Source organism: Epinephelus moara, chromosome 24, assembly GCF_006386435.1.
Source record: "Epinephelus moara isolate mb chromosome 24, YSFRI_EMoa_1.0, whole genome shotgun sequence".
In the NCBI taxonomy this organism is placed as follows: Eukaryota; Metazoa; Chordata; class Actinopteri; order Perciformes; family Serranidae; genus Epinephelus; species Epinephelus moara.
The window spans coordinates 688,976-708,929 of NC_065529.1; the positions used below are offsets into that span (position 1 = coordinate 688,976).

General features: G+C 39.1%; 2 protein-coding genes across 2 annotated transcripts; one reads left to right on the top strand and one right to left on the bottom strand.

Annotated features, from left to right (window-relative positions):
* The first annotated feature begins 4,744 nt into the window (after positions 1–4,744).
* Positions 4,745–7,745, top strand: LOC126385432 (uncharacterized). The gene is made up of 4 exons (XM_050037143.1): positions 4,745–5,155; positions 6,071–6,187; positions 6,662–7,421; positions 7,678–7,745. The coding sequence occupies exons 2-4, from the start codon at positions 6,080–6,082 to the stop codon at positions 7,743–7,745; spliced, it is 936 nt and encodes a 311-aa protein (XP_049893100.1). The 5' UTR covers positions 4,745–5,155; positions 6,071–6,079.
* Positions 7,746–9,223: 1,478 nt separating this feature from the next.
* LOC126385433 (uncharacterized) lies at positions 9,224–10,627 on the bottom strand. The gene is made up of 2 exons (XM_050037144.1): positions 9,827–10,627; positions 9,224–9,478 (listed from the first exon to the last, which is right to left on the bottom strand). The coding sequence occupies exons 1-2, from the start codon at positions 10,418–10,420 to the stop codon at positions 9,224–9,226; spliced, it is 849 nt and encodes a 282-aa protein (XP_049893101.1). The 5' UTR covers positions 10,421–10,627.
* Between the last annotated feature and the right edge of the window lie 9,327 nt (positions 10,628–19,954).

The following is a 19,954-nucleotide window of genomic DNA, read 5'->3' on the forward strand; positions in this document are numbered from 1 at the left end:
TTCTGTCTTGCAAACAAAATCACTTATTCTGAAAACCATCTGTGCTAACAGTGCAGTAATAGCATCTAGTGATGTAGGACTTACCTTCAAGCACATTTATTCTGTACTTTTTTCCAAGTCTTGGGCCTGATGAACTGAAGCATGCATACAGTCCTGAGTTACTGCACTTGAGTCCAAACAACTTAAAATATCTCTCTTCTTCATAGGTTTTAAAAGAACTGGCCAGTGGTATTACATCTGTACACTTTGGGCAATTCCGAGGGAAAGAAGGGCAGTAACACAACCCTAAGTTCTCTCTGCTGGAACAGACAAGTGTTACTGAAGCATTCTTCCTTGCATTGATGGTTAGCTCTGAACCCCAAGTACCTGGAATGACAAGTTACATAGATATTACTGTTGTGGACACAGATGATAGTCTGAGTTTCAAATTCATGTCTTCTAGTCTGCATATATGTTTGTCTTTGCCCTCCATGCTCACCCCACTTTTTTCAGCTCTCTACCAAAGGCTCAGAAAGCATTTTTATCAAACTACCACGCTCTCTCTCCATTATCTGTTGAGTGTATTGGCTTGTAGCTGACATGGAAAGCCTGACGTCTGACACAACAGTAGCACTCAAAACTTTCCATTCCTTATCAGATGCAGGAGGATGACAAGATTAATGACTCTATCTTTACCGACCGGTGCTTTACAAGATTATGCAATGGAGGCATGTTTAACTTTCTGAATTTACAAAGGGTACTGGTATCAGATACAATGGGGAATTAAAATTTGTAGGTATGTGGTAGTAGAGCAAGAAAGAGCACCACAACTGACAGGAGCCTCTCCACCAATAACCAATACTGTCTCCCACAAATTTTATTTTGGTTCTAAATGCAATAGAGGCATGTTTAACTTTCTGAATTTACAAAGGGTACTGGTATCAGATATAATGGGGAATTAAAATTTGAAGGGTATGTGGTAGAGGAGCAAGTAAGAGCACCACAACTGACGGGAGCCTTTCCACCAATAACCAATACTGTCTCCCACAAATTTTATTTTGGTTCTAAATGCAATAGAGGCATGTTTAACTTTCTGAATTTACAAAGGGTACTGGTATCAGATACAATGGGGAATTAAAATTTGAAGGGTATGTGGTAGTGGAGCAAGTAAGAGCACCACAACTTACAGGAGCCTCTCCACCAACAACCAATACTGTCTCCCACAAATTTTATTTCGGTTCTAATTTACTTTGTCAGATATGTTTTGAGGAAAAATTATATCTGCCTTGATTATGCATTTTGTCTCATGCTTCAAGTGACTTTGTCATGGCCAGATTAACCTGTTGGGGCTGGCGTAAAGCTTCACTGTTGCCAGTAAAGCTGAGTGGTATCTTCAAACCCCTACCAAAGAGGAAGTCTCCACAGCCAACTTTAAGCTCTCTCAGGGGCTAGAAATTTGAAGTACCCATGTATTAATATGATTCAATTACAACTGTATTGAAGTAATGTGACAGAGATACACATTTTTCACAGACTCTGCCTGCTACACCAGCTGCCAAGATAGAGGAATGGACTTGATCAAACTAACTTCATGAGGTAATAACTCCATAAAAACTGCATGAAAGGTATTTTTAACCCTCATGCTCAAATTTACTGACATTGTTTATCCTTGGTGTCAGTTTGACCCCAGCAATTTTAAAATGATTATATTGAAAATTGTTACCCAAGGTTATGAGTCAGGTACTTAATGTTGTGGTGGCAAAATTACAGTAAATGAACAGTTTCAAGAGTCAGTGCTATCTGTATAATTCCCATAACACAAAAGTCAAAATATATGGCGCTCAGGTGGTTTGACATCCCTAAGACACAACATCTCTTGAGGCTAGCAAGGACACTTGTTGTGGGAACCTCCCTTTAACCCTATTCCCATCAGGCCTCTGTTGTATTTCTCACTGCTGTCACAGTAGGGGTAAACTGAGCAATATACATCATACATCATAGCAAGACAAAAATAAGGTCAAATACCATATTTTCCATCACAATGTTTATTTGTTGACAACCTTACCAGAAGTTACCAGAAGCACAGACGTTTCGACAGAAAGTCTTCTTCAGTGTGAAGAAGACTTTCTGTCGAAACGTCAGAAACGGAAAGTCTTCTTCACTGTGAAGAAGACTTTCTGTCGAAACGTCTGTGCTTCTGGTAACGCCACCCAAGTTGGTTTATTAAATTTACCAAAAGGACATTTGTGAGTGCTGGCTTCTTTTCTTTCTTTTTTCTGCTGCTTTTGGCCGTGCACCTGTTGAGTGGATTTATTTTGAGAGTGCTTGCTTCTTTCCTACGTGATTTTCCTCCTTAACATTATCTTATGTCTCAGACACATTCTCCTCTCTCTCACTTTCACTGTCAAATGCTGTGACACAAGCTCACTGGCAGAAAACATTTTCTTAGAGGTCATATTCAATTGAGAGAGTGCATGCAGAGAAAGCTCACAGAGCACAGAGGACAATGTGTGCAGGACACTGAAAACTTAACTTAACTTATTTGTTATGCTTACCAATAAACTCGGATTAGTCATTGAATATGGCACAAAAACAAATAAATTAAAAAATGAGGCGTTAAAGGGCAATCCTACGGAGCCCCTAAAGGGACATGGAAGGGAAAAAAATAGATGGTTGAAAAAAGAAAAAAAAAGTACTTTTGCAAGATCTCGCAAAACTTTTGCAATATCTCGCAAAGCTTTTGCGAGATCTCGCAAAACTTTTGCAATATCTCGCAAAACTTTTGCAAGATCTCGCAAAACTTTCCTTTAAGTAATGTACTTCCGGGTCAGTTTGGCCCATAGAGACTGCAAACAAATGCAACAATGGAGCGCATTCACCTGTGGGAGAGGCTCATAGAGTTTTATTTTGAGATTGGCCTCAAATATAAAGACATTAAATCAGTGCTCGCGAGTAAACACGGTTTTCATGTCAGTGAGAGACATCTGAAGCGACTACTTAATGCAAGAGGACACTTCGGGTATGTATGCAACTTCCGGTATGGACTTCCAGTATGTAGACACGAAGAAGATTAACTTCCGGTATGGACTTCGCGGTGCCCCGCCGTCTTGTCTGCAGCTGGGTCCCTCTCGCAAATAGAGGGAGTCATGGAGGAGGATTTCGAACAGTTTTTGCGGTCTAGAGAGGTCCCTCAAGCGGCCATCATGCACATGAAAAGAGACAAGGTGGGCATAGAATTCATTCAGTAACGTAATAAGTCAGCGTAACAACACAGGGCTTGGAATAACGGTAGATGCTAACTTGGGGAAAAGGGGAGTTAGCATTAATGTTACGCTAGCTGTAATGTTAGCGCTCTAACTTTAAGTTATGCCAGTCCAACAACCATATGTCGTTAGGGTTACAGATGTTGAATTTCGCTTTGCCTTATGTCAAGCTGTGTGTCGTTCTACGCCACAAAATTGGTTACCATGGTAACTGTGGACGCCATGGCAAGAAACACATATTGTAGAGGCTGTCTAAATGTACATGTTCAAAGTAAACATTTCAAGTATTCTAATATTTTCTGTTTGCAGGTTGACAAGGCAGTAATTTCCATTATGACTGATGAGCAAATGGCCAAATATATCACTTCATATGGTGACAGGGTAGCTGCCCTTTCCTTCTGTCAACAAACAATGTGCAACCTTGACAAAGAGACTCTTATACAAAGATTAAGAGATAAAATAGAAACTCAGAAAATGAGATCAAGGACAAAAGGTGTGCTGTGTGGTACATCAGGTGTGCTCCAAAAGCCAGGTGAGGGGATGGCAAGACAGAGAAATACTGCAGGAGAAAAGACTTCCAGGAAGATTGAAATTGGATGGCTTCATTTTCACAGTAATGAATACCATCAAGTGAGGACCAAAAATGGCGGAGGAACAAGACATGCAACTGTGGAAAAAACAACAACTGTTGCTCAGATTTTGGAGCTAGGAAAGGAGCTATTTTTCCCAAATGGGCACTCAACCAAAGGGCAAGCTGACGACTTTACCTTTGAGGTCTGTGATTTTAAAAGAAAGCACATTCCTTTCGATGAGACTGTTGGCAGATTGTATGAACAAACCAAACTGAAGCTGCTTAGATTTTATATTTGCACAAAAGACGAAGGACCTTCAACAGATCAGTCTTCATCTGAAGTGGATGAATGTAGTGAAGATTTTTTATCTGAGGATTTATCTGTCAGCATCACTGAGGGAGCAGATTCACAGTTGACTGAGGATGGATCTCACCTTGATGCAAATGATTCCATTACAGATCTACTGGATCATGGACACTCATCTGACAGTGACATAAGCGAACAGGTTTGTGGCAGTAGGAACAATATTTGTTGTAAAGTCATGACAGATGGAAGGAGATTTTGTTTGAAGATTACATTTCAGGTAATAACTTCATTAAAAGATAATGCACATGTATTTCATAAAACACAGAGTGAGATTGTGTGCCAACAATGGTAAACACCTATTTTCTCACCAGTAAGAAACATTTTTTTAATGAGAAATATCACCTGTATACCACTTTGCTGCCAATGTATGGGAAGATGTAAGAATATCTAATAATATTGCTCATGTTGTATATTTCCTAATAGGTTTTAGTGGAGCTTCTTTGAACCATATGTATTTTTTGCACACCATTTGATCTTAAATATGTTCCTCCATTCCATGATTTTAAATTACTGCTGACAATAATTTTGAAAATGTGTCTTTTATTTGTTGCAGAATATGCATTTCCAGTTGCAACCAAGCTCCAAAAACAAAGAGCAGCTTCTGAGACTGTGACAGCACAAGGTCCAGGAAAATCACATCCCTCTCATTCAACCCCAACAGACATTAAAAAAACTCACACTGGCCAGGGGCAGGACACCAACACAAGTGATCATGATGAAGTCTGGAATCATCTCCAGCCTTTTAATGATTTCCCTGACTCCTGCTTTGAAATTATTGACCTGACCAGAGCAGTCCCTAATGCCTCTCCACAAACAGAGCCTGACCACATCTGTCGCGTTACTTTTGAAGAGGTTCCAGAAGTAGACGAGGCAGATACAGTTGTATGGGATCCAGAAGAGGACCTTGGCAGAGCAGATGGAGATGAGACAGTTGTGATCACATTGGATAACGTCAACAGTGAGGATGTCACACAGGTAATGATAATGTGATAAGATCAGGAACGTTTTGGGGTAAGGAGGTAGAAATACTAATACAGGTGTTTAAACCAGTAGAAAGAGTGGAATGTACTGCTACTTAAAGTCAGTAAAGTATTTTCTTTATTTTTTTCAAATTTGATTGTATGAAACAATTCAATTGTCCATCCCGACTCCAAAAAAATTAACTATGTCCTATTTTTTATGGCATAAGCACTGTTATGTTCCCACACAAATGAAATGGCCTACAGTGCTGTGAAACACTTACTGTACCGACTGTAATCTTAGTTCACGCCTTGTTTATTTAGACCTTCATTTTGCCACAGCAATAATTAACATCACATTGCTTATGCTACTGCTTATATGCTGCTACTTCAGAACAATTTAAATAGCAAAAATAAATTGCACATTCAAAATAATAGCTGATGAAAACCTGAGGAATTCCTCTGTAAGTTATCATTTTACTCTCTTAAGTCAGGCATGTTTGCTTCCACACAATCTCAAAATTCTCCCTTTTTATATCAAATTTCTATATCAAAATATTTTTCCCAAACTTCTATTTCTAATGTATAGTGCTATGTCATGCACAACTTGTCTTAAAAACAAATAAGTCAACAGAGTCCCTTTGAATTGATTCCTGAGATTGTGCAGCAGCACAAATAAACATTGATTTGTGACTTTATGATGCTTTTCTGTTTCTGTAATTTTAGAGGTTTTTGTCTTCTTTTCCATTTCCCAAAATGTATTTGGATTTTTTATGACTATCTCATGGGTGTTCCTGGTTTTAACTAGAAGATAGGATGATGTAGAAGACTAATTTAGAAAGACTTTTATAAATTACAGTCTGCAATCGCATCATAGACTTTAGGGTCAAAGTGTCTCCTGTCATTTAATACATTATGTTTCATTCTTCAGAGTGCTGAGATGAATGGAGTGACTATGCAGGCTTTCCAACTCCCATTGCCCTCAGCTAATGACCTGCCTACACTAGCTGTGCAGTCCATACATGGGGAGGAAGTGCAAACTGCACAGGTAAGATGCATCACTGCAAGCAACCCTGAACACATCCTCTAAACTACTGTATGATTTTACATAACTGTTTGGATGTGATATGATGGAGCCTTTGAGCATACCATTTTCTGAAGGTGTGGTAGGTCATTCTACTCTAGTGCTCAGCTTTTAAAAACATTTGTTTAATGTCCCGTGAGGCTCTGGAGGAGCGCTGATGGGTCTGAAAAAGTAACTGTGATGATGTATATTGAAGTTACCTTATCTTGGGATTGGAGACAACAATTTTTCAATAGAAAGCCTATGTTGTAAACTGGAGGGGTGCAGTTTGAAAGAAGGTCTCATGGGTGGTTGGGGAGTTTGAGTTGCATTATGGGAAACATAGGATGCAGTATTATTTTGACCTTCACACAAACGTACTAAAAGTTAGGATATTTTCACCTCTGCTTCATTGATTAAACGCTCTTTTGTTTTGTGGATGTTTTGTTCTTCTCACAGGACAGTGGACTGAATCTTTTACCACAAGATTTGCCCTCACATTCAAGCAGCCTGCTTTCCCCATCAACCTCACTTGACTACCCAGGAAATCCTGAGAGCACACGACGTGCATCAATTTGCAGGATAAAGGTTGTTGAAGATCTTTTGGCTGTATTTATGGACAGCAGCATAATACATTTGACTCTAAAGATGGACTTTGTAAATGAAAAAGCTATTGATGATGCTGGAGTGTCAAGGGAGGTTTACACTGCATTCTGGGAACAGTTTCTTGAACAGTGTGAAGGGGAAACAGAGCGAGTGCCAAGGCTGAGGCCAGATTTCTGTGAGGCTGAATGGCAAGCAGTTGGACGGATCTGGGTGAAAGGATTATTAGACCACGGTGTCATGCCAGTGAGGCTATCAAAGGCTTTCATTTTAGCCTGCATCCATGGCATCGATTCAGTTGATGTAGACATCCTGATGACATCATTTCTCAACTACCTTCCTCCTGTTGAGAGATCAGCTGTTGAGAAGGCTCTCCAGGGCACAATGGAGGAAAGTGATGAAGAGGACTTGCTTGACCTCTTTACAAGGATGGGTTCCCATTTCCTACCTCCAAAGAACAGCATGCAACCTGCCATAGAAACAATGGCTCACAAAGCCATTCTACAAGAGCCAAAATATATAGTTGATTGCTTCTCCACACCCATGGCACTTGTACAGCAGAAACTATCAGACAAGGAAAAGTGTTTGTCTCTGTATGAGTCAAAGAAAGCCACAGGCAAAAGAGTGTTGCAACTGTTTGAAACAACAAAGATGGTGCTGTCTCAGAAAGAGCAGGCAACCTTTAACCATCTCCAACGTTACGTGAAAAATGCTGACCAAACCAAAGCTGAAAAAATCCTGCGTTTCTGTACTGGTTCCTCTGTCATATGTGTTGACAAAATTATGGTATGCTTTAATGCTGAAACTGGACTAAACAGAAGGCCTGTTGCTCATACCTGTGGTGCTACCCTTGAAGTACCATGCACTTACAGCTCTTACCCTGAATTTCGAGTTTGACAACATCCTGTCCAGTCACTATTTTGAAATGGACATCCTGTGAACTTGAGAGCAGTCCTGATCAGGCCTCATAGTAATGGCCTCCAGTAATGATTTACTGTTTTTGTTGTTTGTTTTGTCATTGAAACATCTGATGCACTGAACTGTGTGTAGAGCAGTCTGCAATTCTATTTTATTTTTGTGCAATAGTACACCACCATAGTTTTCACATGGATTTAATTTTTTAAATTATGCTTTAAAAATGACTGCAGCTTTCATTTCCATCAGTGTGACCCTAACATGAGCTTCATGGTTAAGCTTGTTGCTAAGAAAGATTACAGAGTTGTCCATCACTGGTGGAATTGTGAATTGTTGGTGTTAACGTGTTAAAGAGTCATACCTGTTTGATTATTCAGGGGAAAACATTTTTAAGTTAATGTTTACAAAATCTACAGGCTGGTGTGGCCTGTGTGAAATGTGGCTTGGAAAGGCCTAATATGCTCAATTGGCCTTCAGAATGATTATGTAATATTTCCGTTATACTACTGTCATTTATTATTGTCTTACCTCAGCACCGCATTATAACATTGTATCTTTTTTAGAAATAGAATGTGTGTGCATTTTTGCCATGAAGTGACCTTTATGCATTGTACTTTTTTTTTCATATTTTCAAGTTCAAGCTCAATTGGTCTTAATTAAAAAAACAAACTGATATGGCATATTTTTTATTTATTCAGGGTTGCAAGCCAGGATTTCACACTGAGAAACAATACTGAATAATTACTAATAAAAATATTTCCACTGTTTACAAAAATATCAATCAATCAATCAATCAATCAATTTTATTTATAAAGCCCAATATCACAAATCACAATTTGCCNACTGTCAACTAGATGTCACTTGATGTTTGCACTAGTAGTAGTAGTAGTAGTAGTAGTAGTATTTGGGTCATCTTACAGGCAGGTTCATAAAATATCAACAGGGCTGATGTCTGCATAAATGTTTTTAAACATCCAATAGTATGTTAAGAACTTAAGTTTATTTCAGGCCAGTTTCAGATGAAGTCAGTAACCAAGACAGCATGTTTATTCTTAATGTTAGTAGTGCTTTGCCTGACCAGCAGTTCAAAAGCCAAAGATGTTCTCCTATCATAAAATATTGAGGAAAAACAGAATATTCACATTTACAGACTAGAAACTGTTTAATTGTAACAGTTACAAATTAATAGTTATCAAAATTGTGGCATTAATTTTCCATTGGTTAATTAAGTGATAAATGGACTGTTTTGATACTAGTTATGAATTTTACACAGGTTGATTTGGCTTTTGATAGGCTTTATCTCTAAAGAAACACCAGCTGAGGATCAATAGTGTTGTATTTTTACCCATACATCAAGCCAAACATACATCAAATCAAATCAGTTAAAATAATAGAACATAAACATATAGCATGGTTAATGATAGCAATGATAGCAAGGAAAAATACAATACACTAACAGCTCAACTCTCTGGCCCCTACAGGACACAACTCAATACTTGTTACTTACAGAGATACACTGATGGCCTCTCTTAGGTGCATATACAAGTTCACAGCCTGATATGGATCTGTTGGTGGAGTCAGATGAGACTCGGCCATAAAGATATTGCATAGTTCATATAAATCCGGATCGCATGGCATGGTCCCGTAAAGTTCAGGCAAGGCATACATCACATTAGGCCGACCGCTGGGGACGTTTATGTTCTTTGAGGGCCTGATGGTGTGTGCGTTCCAAACTTGTGCAGTGTCATCCAACTCATCCTGTTAAAAAGAATTCACAAATACATTTAGGAAGAACTGTACATACATGTCAACTTAAATGAGCACTAAATTAGAGCATTAACTCTCTTCTCTCTCCCTCTACCCTCCTCTCTGTGTCCCCCTGAGCTCATCTTTACCTCCTTTCCATTTCTCTCCTCTCCCTCTATCTTTTTCTCTACTATCCCTGTCTCTCTACCCCCCCTCTCCATTTCTCCCCATCTCCCCTTTCTATCGTTTTCTCTCCTCTCCCTGTCTCTCTCTCCACCTTCCCTCCTCTATGTCTCTCTGCCTCCCCTCTCCCTCTCACATACACAGGCACACATATGAAAACATAATTCATGAACTCACCTGGATGAGTCCCATGCAACAAAATTGAAGGAGGCTTTTGTCCAGAAATCCACCATCAAAGAACCCATTGTCTCTGAGGTCTCCAAACAGGGATAACCAGAACTCCACACACTGGCTGCGAAGAAAACCCCACCAATATTCAATTCTCTGATTGGCGGTGCTGGCTCCATCCAAGTAACTGTCAAGAGTGCTGTCTGGGGGAGTGGGGACGAGGAAACGCTGGAAGCCTCTGACATGGCCATTTTCGGTTCCAAGATCGCCTCTCACAATCCGAGGGCAACCCCCTAAACGCTGCACTACATCCATATAATAACCTCCGATCAACTTTGGGTCACTACTTGTTGTGTAGGCATTGAGCCACATTATTTTCCTCGAAAAACCATCAATACTTCCATTGACACAAATGCCATATGGCTTCAGTTTATCATAAGAGTCCATGTGCCATATGAAGTTTGGCCCTCTTGAGAAGTAGCTCCGTCGTCTGAGACGTCTTGCCTGCCTTAACGACACTCCTCTCGGATCCAGCTCCTTCAACACCAACCGCACATCCTCTTTCCTCACTCGTAGTCCATGTTCTCTGCATTTAGCAAACATCCACCGGTAACCGTGAAGCTGTCCAGAGTACTGTATTTGGTTGCTAATGAATTCAATCAGGACTGCCAAGTCACAGAATGTTTTTCGACGAAAGTGTCCTCTTGCGTTAAGTAGTCGCTTCAGATGTCTCTCACTTACATGAAAACCGTGTTTACTCGCGAGCACTGATTTAATGTCTTTATATTTGAGGCCAATCTCAAAATAAAACTCTATGAGCCTCTCCCACAGGTGAATGCGCTCCATTGTTGCATTTGTTTGCAGTCTCTATGGGCCAGACTGACCCGGAAGTACATTACTTAAAAGGAAAGTTTTGCGAGATCTCGCAAAAGTTTTGCGAGATCTCGCAAAAGCTTTGCGAGATATTGCAAAAGTTTTGCGAGATCTTGCAAAAGTACTTTTTTTTTTTCTTTTTTCAACCGTCTATTTTTTTCCCTTCCATGTCCCTTTAGGGGCTCCGTACAATCCTATCCTCACAAATGGAAATCATGTTAACTTGTTTATGGACAGAAAACATAACACAGCAGCTGAACCTAAGTAATTTATATCTTAATTACACATCCACAGATGTAGGGAGAGGCAGACAATATGTAAATTGGTGTTCACTTAAACCACAAGGCATCAGCGTTGTCACATTTGAGAATGATCAGTCAAAACTGATAACAGCCTTAAAGTTACAAACCAACATGCTCATTGGGAGGGAGGAGTAGAGAAAGACAGAAACAGTCCCAGTGGTGTCAGCTTTGCATGAACAGTGAAGAAACATAGTCATACTGTTCTGTGAGAAATTAGATTTATTGAAGACACAGGATAGAGACAAGGAGTGGGAAGTAATGAGAAAAAAGAGGATAATCGCAAGGCAATGATTCTTGATGTACATATTAGGTTTGAGTCATCCAACAGCAGTTGAAAGCAGAGCAGCGCTGGGCAGGGAAATATAAAATAGTAAATGCCTCTGTTCTGAACAACAAGGAAAATGTTCTTTGGTGGCATTTTAGTTGGGTTAAAAGAAAATGACAAATAGGAAATGATAAAATATTACAAATGCTGTGTGTTAACAACTCAAAAGTGAAAAGACTCTGTTACTGCCTGTAAATGTGTGCAAATTATTAAAGAAATGTGTAAACTAATGTATAGGTAGCCTGGGCACATTTACTGGCACATCAGCTTAGTTTACGGTATGATAATTAGGGTTCAAGCCTGAAGGATTTAAACCCTGTTTTTGAGTTGGTTTGTCATTTTTATTCATTCGTGCCATGAGCTGGAAATTATTTGCAAATGCTTCCCAGCTGAAGTGACTTTGATCAGCCTTGTGAAGTCGAAAACCTGCTTGCTGCAGCCAACAGAGGTGCTACCTGCTGCTGGCTGACAGGGCTTGAACCCTTGGCTTCGGGCTATAATTTTAGTTAAGCTATGCAAAATTGCAAAATAGCAGGGATGATGCTGGTCTAAACCCTAACAAATAGCCTCTGACATGTAAGATCATGTGTTGCCGTTCCTTCAAAATGCTCAATATAATATGGCCCAAAATAACATTGTTAAAATCATTACACAAGTTTAAGATCTTGTGATATGAAAGAGACAGAGTGATAATGGCCAGTGGGATACATGACATGAAAAGAAAATCCAGCTGTCACAGTACAAGAAGATTTGTGAAGCAGCAAAGTAATTCATGGATCTAGAACAATTTGCATCTCCATTTAGTGCAAACAATCTTCCTTTCTGCTATCCAATATCTCTGGAAGAAGCAAGAAAAAGGTGCTAATGGTATTAAGAGATTATCTCCTCAGCGGAAGCATCTGAATTTGTCTAACCCATTTAAAATGAAAACTGAGATTGTCCCTTTATCATGGATGTCAGAATTGATGTGGCAATGTGACAGAATAAATACTGTAACTGGACTTGCTTGAGTTTGTCCAGTTGCCTACAATATAGCACTGAGAATTACCATGACATGGATGACACCAAAGTGTTTTAATGAAAAAGTAAGTTCAAAATTACTTACCCTCTACAGTAAGGAACAGAAAAATGAGTTTCACAGCACAGCTGTTCATTTCGTATCTTGCAAATCCAGACTCTGTAATGATCAATATTTAGTTCAGTGCATTAAGGAAAGTCTTTGCGATTCTTGTGCTTTTTAAGTCTAAGTATTATCTACATCCTCTCAAAAGTAAACACTTCATGCAGCTACTGAGTTGAGCAGGAAACCCAGTCAAACTTGTTGCCTAAGTGGAAAGTTGTGGTTAACCACACAGATGAAGGAGGATATGAAGGTTAGAATTCACTTGAAGTGATGCAATCATATTAGGCCTAAAAATACTACAAAAAGTCCTCCAGACTGAGACTATCCTCTTCCCTAAAAAGTATCAATCATGTTAGCAAATGCTCAAAAACACATGTCCAAGACAAAAATTGATAAAAATGTATTGGGTGTTATTGCCTTCTAGAATTATACAATTTCATATTTTTGTTCAGACATAAACTGACATAATTGTCAGTCCCTTCCAAAACTCTTACAAATCTTTAAAAGTTACATTAGAGATTCATGAAACTTTTATATATATTCTGCCACTGTAATTAAGGTTTGGTTTAACTGTTCTGCTATATAGAATTGGCTGTGTGAAAACTCATGGCATTATTCACTGCATTTAAGCCTGACATTGATCTATATCTCTGCCATTTAAGTGATCTGTATACTTATAAAACAAAGCCAACAAAGCCTAACTGTTATTTCAATGGATTCAGACAGCTCTAAGCCCACAAAAATAAAAGAAGTATGCTAGCATTTCTTCTATTTACTCTCACCAGACAATTTTGTCTGACCCCAAAAAGTTCCCAGATCAAAAGTGGTATACATCAGTGTATTATAGACATATAAAAATAACAACACAAAAGTTTTTACATGCTATTTTTCTTTTTGTGCATCTACTTTAAAGATAACAGGTTTTATAATACTCGGACAAACGTTTATTAATTTATAACCAAATCTGTGCCAGGCCACACACTTCTGCAGTATTGCTGTAACCCTCCATTATTCAAACGGCAGAAACATTTTGGGGACATATTTCAGTTGCTTTGTTAAAAATACCCAAAGAGCTTAGCGATCTTTGGACAAAGCGCCCAGCTCAACAGTTATGAAGGTACGCCTATTCATGTGCTGAGCCCTGCCCTCTCTAAAATTCCCTAGTCAATATCTTCAAAACGCAATGAGATAAACACGTTTTTGAAATTTTTTGATAAGTAATGATGATCCACAGAACATTTGGTACTAATCAGGCCTACAATTCAGGAGGGCATGTCAAAAATGTGTTTTCCAACAAATTTAAAATTGCAGAAAATCTAAGGCAGACCTAAATGGTTCCTAGGGCTTTAGAGCACATTGAGCTGTGCGTTTTTGTCAAATCTCAAATTTCTAATTTCAGTCTGATTTACAGTGTTAAGGGTGTGGGCGTTTCCAATGCTGAATTTTCTGCCTTAATTTTAGAGCCTCCATTTGGCACCATATTTTTTGAGCAGCATTTGCACGCAACTTTCATTGGTGAAAATGTCATGTTTCTGTGATTTACAATCTCACACAAATTTGCAAAATTATTTCTGAAGAAAAAAAAAATCCCTTGGGCTTTAACATATTTTATTAAATTTTACACAAACACAGTCCTTAAGTTTCAAAAGCGTTCTCTTAACTGACAAGAAGCAAAACATTTCATGTTGCGTTCAGTTGAAACGTGTTTTGCTTGACTACATTTGCACTGAAATTTTTATTTCATTCAAGATCTGGAATGCATCCCACGTCTATTAATTTATACACAATTAGTGCTACTATGTGAAAGGCATAAAAAGTTATCCTGGAAAATGCAAAGATTCAGACCACCTGCAGGATGGCAAGAGCAGGATTGGAGCTCTTAACCTTTACATTACTAGTCAACAATCCTACCACTCAGCTACTGAGGAAACAGATGATTGTTGCAGGTCAAAGTAGGTTTTGACAGGGTGAATTATAAATTGAATGAAATTTTTTTTTTTTTTTACTTGAGTTGAATATTGGATATTTAAGATTTGTCTAAGGAGATTGGGGATTTCAGTTTGAAAATTAATGAAGTAGTGGAGGATATGGCATGTCAATATTTAAACCACAACAGTTCACAGCAAATCGGAAAAAAACCCAGAAGATCTACCCAGGCATGGGTAGTTTCCTGACAACCTGTCTAACCCCGCCCACCAGCTCCAAGGCCAGAAAGCCAAACCAGCCTCAGAAGCAGAAGGCAGAGGGAGAGAGAGGTCACAAAAGTTACAATATTCACAATTTACCTGCTGCTCCTGAAAAAACATCACACATCAGGCTGCTAATTTCTGGTGTATTGTCAATAAGGCTGAGTAATTAATCGTCTGATCACGATTTTAAGGTCAAACGATTTCAAAATGAATGAAATCGAGGGTAAACGATTTTTGGTCACGGACGCCTGGAGATGTTAATTTGTCTTCTACGGAAGCTGGGCATAGGCAATACCGCCCCCTCCCCTCCTCGCCTCTATTCACTCCACGAGCCAGTCAAGTAGGTGAACTACAAATAATGCAAGGGGCAGGTGATCGCGGAAGATTTCAAAAACAGCATGCGGAAAGTTTTAGAGGAAGAGCAAGAGAGGTTGGTCTGTGTGTGTGTGTGTGTGTGTGTGTGTGTGTGCGCGCGCGCACTGGGGCCGAACTCCGCCGTGTGCAATACAGAGAGCAGAGGAGAACTGTAAACGTGCGACGATGTAGAGACAGAAATGACATGCCGTCGCGTGAGCAATATAAGTCATCACGTACGCCGCATAATCGTTTGCATAATCGTGATTTCAGTTTTGACTGAACAGATTCACAAGATGTCTAATACAACGTTAAATAAATTATTAAGTGGTAACACACCACATTTTTCAATAAAGTAATTTTTTGCAGTCAAACACATGAGATGTCTAACACGGTGTTAAATAAACAATTAAATGCATAACATGCCACATATCACTTTTACAGAGTCAGGAGTGATCTACAAGGTGTTTATACAGACATTGAGACAGCAAGGATACCCCTACAGAAGAGGGCACAACAGTCACTTAAGTGGATATGTGTGTTTTTGTGACAGTTATTTGTCTAACTACATAGGGCTGGAAGGAAATAGAAAAAAAAAGAACCATTCTAGTTTAGTTTTATGTTTTTCCACATTTGTGCATCAAAGTCAATGCACTCCAGGTGACAGTTATTGTTACACTTTTTAAAAAAAAGGGTCACACAATTGCATCCTTGTTATCTCCATCTGTCCAATAACTTGGTAGTAGTAGTACAATTCACCAGATGCCTTTTCCTCAACAGCTCCTACTTGCTTATGAAACTCAGACAAAACTTTGACCTGAAAGAGCGAGCTTTCAAATTTCAGACTGATGTACAAAATGCTGGCACTTAAATTCTTGGACGGAATTCATGTATGACAGGCTAGGTCATCTGTCTGTTTGTCCAAACAGGGACAGTATCCCAGAAAACATGCCTGACAACTACCAAACAGGTTTTCCTATAACCTTTTCAATTTTATACTGCATGTTTTTTGATTTAAGAGGCTCACTGTTACTGCAAAAATAGATTTATTCGAACTACAAGTTTACCAACATACTCAAGTCTCTTTTAGACTGTTGATCCACATGGTTCCATTTTATTTGCATCAACACTTTACACAGGATCCATTTCTGACCAAGAAACATTTAAACAGTGCAAAAAAAACAAAACAATTAAAGCTGTAAGCAGCATTGTTCGGGACCTCGGACTCTCGCTGTCGGCCTCCAGCTCACGTAGACAGTGTGAATTAGCCTATTCGTAAGAGTCAAAAATGTCGATAAAGCAAGCAATGTCAATAGAACGCAAGGTCATTTTTGGCAATGAACCCATGACTTGGGAGTAGAACTTTGATGGCTTCTGAAAATCTAACTACTGACGACATCAATCAATCACTCAATCAATCAATTTTATGTATAAAGCCCAATATCACAAATCACAATTTGCCTCACAGGGCTTTACAGCATACAACATCCCTCTGTCCTTAGGACCCTTGCAGCAGATCAGGAAAAACTCCCTTTAACAGGGGAAAAAAACGGTAGAAACCTCAGGAAGAGCAACTGAGGAGAGATCCTTCTTCCAGGACGACAGACGTGCAATAGATGACGTGCAGAACAGATCAACATAATACATTAACGGTAATCCGTATGACACGAGACTGAAGGGGAGACAGAGAGGGATGCAGGACAGACGATAATGTTAATAGCTTACAACAACATTAATGAAAGTAATAATATTATAAGTATAATTCTGGCTACCGTGGTACAATATGTTGAAAGTGAAAAATGAAAGTTTTTACTAAAATCCAGCTGAATCATACATTTTCTCCTGCTTCCCCAGCAGAGCAAACACACACTACATAATAAGCAGTAAAATTGCCTTTATTTTTCTCCTACTTTTCCATTATTGAGGTTTGCAAGCCACTGTTGCAAAAAAAACAAAAAAAAAATGCTATGTTAGATGTTGGATGTCTGGGGGCTGTGGCTATATAGCTACTACAAAAATATTGTGTGTATGTGTGTGTGTGTGTGTGTGTGTGTGTGTGTGTGCATGTGCATGTGCGTGTGCGTGTGTGTGTGTGTGTGTGTGTTGAAAGGGCAAATAGCTCACTTCCTGTTGGATTTAGGTTAAGGGTTGCAGTGCATGATTTGTAGGTCTTGATGAGACAAACAAACCAGTTTTGGTTTTGTCTTTCTACGTCATTCCTACAAGCCATAGCGGCCATTTTAGTGTGCCCAGGTGGCGCTAGAGAGCCCATTTTGGCACTTTAAGGATTCATTTTTTATGTCATAAAATTTTTCGCCAGTCCTGATATGCGTGCCAATTTTGGTGAGTTTTTGAGCATATTTAGGGGGTCAAATTCCAGCTCAAAAAGGCAGCAGAAAAAAAGAAAGAAAGAATTAAAGCTGCAAGCAGCGATGAACGGGACCTCGGGCTCTCGCTGTCGGCCTCCAGCTCACGTAGACAGTGCGAATTATTCGTAAGAGTCAAAATGCTGATAAAACAAGCAATGTCAAGAGAACGCAAGGTCATTTTTGGCAATAGAGGGACTTTATATTACAGTACATTACAATATGTATTTAATTTTGTACCGATGTATTAACTGTAACAGGTAAAATGTACCTGTGATATGTCAGCTATGGAAACAAAATGTCTTGTCCAAAACATCCACATTGAAATGAAATACACTGTCAAGATTAAGTAATTATATAATGTTAACAGCAACATGGTGTCTGTCATACTGTTAAGAATTGAAGTGTTCCCCATGTACTGTAAAAAACAAAGGTCTGTGGTGACAGTACTCCTGCTTTGTTGTGTAACACATTGTGATGTAAGTACATGAATATATAAATACATAATATACATTTTAACAGGATAACAAATATTAACATGGACAAAACATGAATTATAAAGGAGAGTAAATCATAAAAGAAAGCGATTTTTACAAAGACTAAAGTGGTGATTAAACAAAGGAGCTTGTAATTTTGGAGTGTAACATTTCCTCAAAGATGTGTATACTTTCCTGATGTAACAGCAGGCAGACACTAGTTAATTTCAGTGGAGAAACTGAGCAGGACTACATGTATTTGATCGTGTACATCAGCACAGTTTTAGCTACAGATTTAATTCAGATTCTAAATGAGGCAAAAGAGTTTGACTTGGAAATCTTGTATTTACATGTTTTTGTTATCAGGCATTTATTTTGGAAAATGTAGGAATGAGACATATGAGCTGGTCAGTTTGGTCAATGTTATCCTGTCAGGTGTGTGTGATCACACACACACACAGGCTTGTGTGTGTCAGAGTGAAGCCATTGTTATGCTAATTAATGACTGCATGTAGTTGAGTGAGAGGAAGGGGGAGAGCCCAAGAAGGACTAGTTCAAAAAATTTTATGAAATGAAAAAATGAATCCAAAAAGTGCCAAAATGGCCTCTCTAGCGCCACCTAGCCACCTAGAAGGGGGACAGCCCAAGAACTTGAATATGGCTTTCAAATTTCTCGAACTAGTCCTTCCTCTTCCCAAACCGTGGGTCCGATTGTCAATCTGAAGATATCACCAGAGAGATACACTCATTCTGAATGCAGACATATAGCTTTCATGTTTATGGAGTCAAAAAAACAATCGTAGTTGCAAGTTTACAATGTCTAGCTCACAGCTGACACATTTGCTCATGTTACTTTCAGAGGCACCTGGATTTAGGTCACTGGTGTCAATGAGTGATTTGTAGGTCTCGAGAAGACAAAGAAGCCAGTGATGATCTTTCTACATCATTCCTACAGGGCGCAACAGCCATTTTAGTGTGTCTAGGTGGTGCAAAAATTGTCAAGGTTTTGTGACATGTCACCTTTAAGAGGGCATAAAATCCAAACCGTTTGAGTAATGACAAAGTTGTTCAGAGGAATTGTTAACCAGGGCTTGGTCTGTCATGTGTGCATCTTTGAAGTCAATACGATAAATGGTGTAGGGGGAAATATTTTTTTAGTGAGAGAATTTTTGAAAAATGACATCTTACTATGAAAGGGCAAATAGCTCACTTCCTGTTGGATTTAGGTCAGGGGTTGCAGTGCATGATTTGTAGGTCTTGATGAGAGAAACATGCCAGTTTTGGTTTTGTCTTTCTACGACATTCGTACGGGTCGCAGCGGGCATTTTAGTGTGTCTAGGTGGCGCGAAAATCGTCGGGAGGTTTTGTAAGACATCACTTGGAAGACGCCATAAAATCCAAACAATTCGAGTCATGACAAAGTTATACAGAAGATCTGATTAGCATGAGTTGATCTGTCATGTGTGCGAGTTTGAAGCCCATATGATAAACAATGTAGGAGGAGATGATTTTTGAAGAAATTTTGAAACAGAGTGGTTTTGAGGCGAAATCTTACTCTGAAAGGGCAAAAAGCTCACTTCCTGTTGGGTTTAGGTCAGAGGTGTGAGTGCGTGATTTGTAGGTCTTAATGAGACAAACAAGACAGTTTTGGTTTGATCTTTCTAGGTCATTCCTACAAGCCACAGCGGCCATTTTAGTGTGCCTAAACTGCTAGGTGGCGCTAGAGAGGCCATTTTGGCACTTTTTGGATTAATTTTTTAATTTCCAAAAATTTTTCACCGGTTCTGATGTGCGTGCCAATTTTGGTGAGTTTTTGAGCATGTTTAGGGGGTCAAATTCCAGTTCAAAGAGGCGGTGGGAGAAAGAAAGAAAGAAAGAATTAAAGCTGCAAGCAGCGTTGGGCGGGACCTCGCACTCTTGCCCGTTTCGGCCCCCAGCTTATGTCATCACTGTGAATTATTTAGAAATATCAAACATATTGCCACAAACATCAGAAAATCCTTACAGAGCTGAACGTTTTGATGTTTGAATGCTTTCTGTAGCTGTAGGTATGTAGAAGTGATGTCACAATATGCAAATTAGATGAGTGAATTTCTTCCCATCAGATTCCTGTTCATTTATTTTGAGGA

Excerpts from the sequence above, each read along its gene's own strand:
- LOC126385433 (XM_050037144.1), bottom strand. The coding sequence starts at position 10,420 with ATGTTTGCTAAATGCAGAGAACATGGACTACGAGTGAGGAAAGAGGAT. Across the intron at positions 9,479-9,826 it reads GTTGCATGGGACTCATCCAG|GATGAGTTGGATGACACTGC; the intron begins GTGAGTTCATGA and ends TCTTTTTAACAG.
- LOC126385432 (XM_050037143.1), top strand. The coding sequence starts at position 6,080 with ATGAATGGAGTGACTATGCAGGCTTTCCAACTCCCATTGCCCTCAGCT. Across the intron at positions 6,188-6,661 it reads AGGAAGTGCAAACTGCACAG|GACAGTGGACTGAATCTTTT; the intron begins GTAAGATGCATC and ends TTCTTCTCACAG. Across the intron at positions 7,422-7,677 it reads TGAGTCAAAGAAAGCCACAG|CTCTTACCCTGAATTTCGAG; the intron begins GCAAAAGAGTGT and ends ATGCACTTACAG.